The following is a 3,152-nucleotide window of genomic DNA, read 5'->3' as shown; positions in this document are numbered from 1 at the left end:
TTTTTTTTTTTTTTTTTTGAACTTAATACTAACTATGCTAACTTCACCTTATCTTGTATTGAACATTTATCTCTTTATTTGTGACCTTGGCCAGTGCTTTACATAGACGTTTTTAGGAACTTCTTCACTCTTAACACTAATCTAAGGGGGTTAAACATGTCACCTCTTACTATATATACTTGTTGTTCTGTTTTTGTCTATCATTATAATATCGGGTGGCTCAAAAAAAACTTTTAGCTGGGCCACCCGATATTTGTGCTTGATAAAGATTCCTGTATGTGAATTGAAACGTTGCAAAAATTGAAGAAAGAAGTAGTATATCTATAATAGTGTTTTTATTTATTTAATATTCTATATATTCTGATATTATAAATTTAGTTATAATGTTCAATATTCTAGATAAATTTCACAGAATTAATATTCTATATATGCTTTGAATATAGAAATATTATAACGGAACCTAAAAAAACCATTTTGCTATGAATATTGATTGTTGTTACTCGTCCGCCATCTTGACTTATTGCACACAAGTTTATGTCATTTCATACTTTTATTAACATTAAAACAGGGAGATAACTCGTGATAGACTTAGCCAAATGACAAAACTAAACCAGGGCAAATCAATTAAAGAACAATTTGACGCAACCTCAATGCGCAACTTTCATTAGCTTTGCGCAGTGGCGGTACCATAGCCAATGAGGAATTTCCGAGGCGTGGTTATTGCTAGTTGAAAACTATACCCAATACCCCGCACTGACGACTTAATAGTCGGCAGTTGCAATTTATGGAGGCTTCTACGGAAGCAGTAATTTAAATTAAAAGATTTACATATCCTCTTGTGGTTAGTAGAGAAGAGACACAGAGTAAGTCGATCCTAACTTTCGTTTTAACACACAGGTTCTTTATTAAACGGCACCATGACCCACTCGTGTTATATTTCATCACGAGACTTGGGGTAATTTGATTGGTTATATATATATGAACAATAAATGTATGTTTTAAATCAGTTATACAATTAATTAGTAATTGGTAGCTTTGCGCAGTGGCGGTACCATAGCCAATGAGGAATTTCCGAGGCGTGGTTATTGCTAGTTGAAAACTATACCCAATACCCCGCACTGACGACTTAATAGAAAACTTCTTCTACGGAAGCAGTAATTTAAATTAAAAGAGTTGCATATCCCCTTTAAATAACAAGACAGACAGTCGATCTTGCCATAATACACAGGATTGATATTTTCGTAATCTGAATGATTATTGAAAATTAAAAATCCAGGGTCTGGATTTATACAATTGACGTGTTTTTAGGCTTCATTAATGTAAATTTTAATTTTGTTGGGATAGTTAATTTCTTTTCTTTTGTTTCTGTAGACTGACTCTTTTTTATGGAGGCTGTAGAAGCAGTAATTCAAAATAAAATATTTGCATATCTCCTTGTGATTAATAGAGACACAGAGTAAGTCGATCTAACTTTCGCCTTAACACACAGGTTCTTTATTAAACGGCACCAAGACCCACTCGTGTTATATTTCATCACGAGACTTTGAGTAATTTGATTGGTTATATATATATGAACAATAAATGTATTTTTTAAATCAGTTATACAATTAATTAGTAATTGGTATTGCCAATCATTAGATTAAATAATGTTCAATATCTAGATAAATTTTATAGAAATAATAGTCTATATAATCTTTAAATGACATTTAGAAGTAGATAGAATATTAATTAAATAAGAACACTAATATGAATATATGTTGTTGTTACTCGTCCGCCATCTTGATTTATTTCACACTAGTGTATGTCATTTCATTCTTTTATTAACCTTAAAACAGGGAGATAACTCATGATGAACTGAGCTAAATGACAAAACTAAACCAGGGCAAATCAATTAAAGAATAATTTGACACGACCTCAATGCGCAAGTTTCATTAGCTTTGCGCAGTGGCGGTACCATAGCCAATGAGGAATTTCCGAGGCGTGGTTATTGCTAGTTGAAAACTATACCCAATACCCCGCACTGACGACTTAATAGTCGGCAGTTGCAATTTATGGAGGCTTCTACGGAAGCAGTAATTTAAATTAAAAGAGTTGCATATCCCCTTTAAATAACAAGACAGACAGTCGATCTTGCCATAATATACAGGATTGATAATTTCGTTATCTGAATGATTATTGAAAATTAAAAATCCAGGGTCTGGATTTATACAATTGACGTGTTTTTAGGCTTCATTAATGTAAATTTTAATTTTGTTGGGATAGTTAATTTCTTTTCTTTTGTTTCTGTAGACTGACTCTTTTTTATGGAGGCTTCCTCTTGAGGGTTATTTTAGGTTCACCATCCGTTTGATCAATCCAACCTTAGTATCAGAAATCGTTTATTTTAGTTGATCTAATCGAAGTAGTGTTCACAGCTCATTGTCTGAACTTGAGCTTTCAAATCCAAGCGTCCAGAATTTCCTGTGTTCAAAAGTCCTGAGACTGTTATATATAGAAATGACATATATACACACAGAACTTGTAATTTGAGGTATTTTTGATGGAATGATGCGATTTTCGTACATTTCTAGTTCTTCTGAAGACGAATATATTATATTAGTAGAGACACTCATTCAACCCTTTTCACACTCTCATTTTAATTTTAATCTTGATCTAATTTCAGGAAATTACAGGAAAAGTTGAATCTACCCCTCTCCTTACATAACAGATATTGGTAAGTCTATTTTATTGACGTTACAATTAATTATATATCAATTTCAGTATGATACTCCCAATTATGATTAAAATTAGATTACACTTTACTTTCTCTTTTTTTATATCTTCCTTCTTCATTGCAATCTATCAATGTAATCATTGCTTTCTACCACAGTCCAGTTCTAATGTGTCATTAGGCACAAAGCAAGACTCGCTTCTTGGCGCATTTTATGGAAACTCCCAGAGCTGTTTCCAATCTGATAGTCCTATTCAATAGTTCAAGTAGATGAGTTGGGGCTCTTAACTCGGGAATTTCTTTTTTTTGATACGCTCTCCTGTATTATTTCTATTTTTCTGTGGTGGGTCGTGTATTAAACTAGAACCTGTGGTAGTTTACCCACCCTTCAATTAAAATTAAGGGTAAAAAATGATGATTATCAAGAAAAGTTATATATACC

At 32.5% G+C, this 3,152-nt stretch overlaps 1 protein-coding gene across 1 annotated transcript in view; it reads left to right on the top strand.

Moving 5' to 3' along the window:
* Positions 1–1,385: 1,385 nt before the first annotated feature.
* LOTGIDRAFT_176442 (hypothetical protein) overlaps positions 1,386–3,152 on the top strand; it is a gene marked incomplete at both ends in the record, with an annotated part of 7,826 nt that continues 6,059 nt past the window's right edge. The window contains 2 exons of the mRNA XM_009049422.1: positions 1,386–1,456; positions 2,663–2,713. Of these exons, the coding sequence (XP_009047670.1) occupies positions 1,386–1,456; positions 2,663–2,713 (122 nt within the window). The remainder of the gene's footprint in view (positions 1,457–2,662; positions 2,714–3,152) is intronic.

Source organism: Lottia gigantea (genome assembly GCF_000327385.1).
Source record: "Lottia gigantea unplaced genomic scaffold LOTGIsca_1353, whole genome shotgun sequence".
Lineage (NCBI taxonomy): Eukaryota > Metazoa > Mollusca > Gastropoda > Lottiidae > Lottia > Lottia gigantea.
Note: the sequence above shows the minus strand (reverse complement) of the source record. Positions and strands in the feature narration are given on the sequence as shown.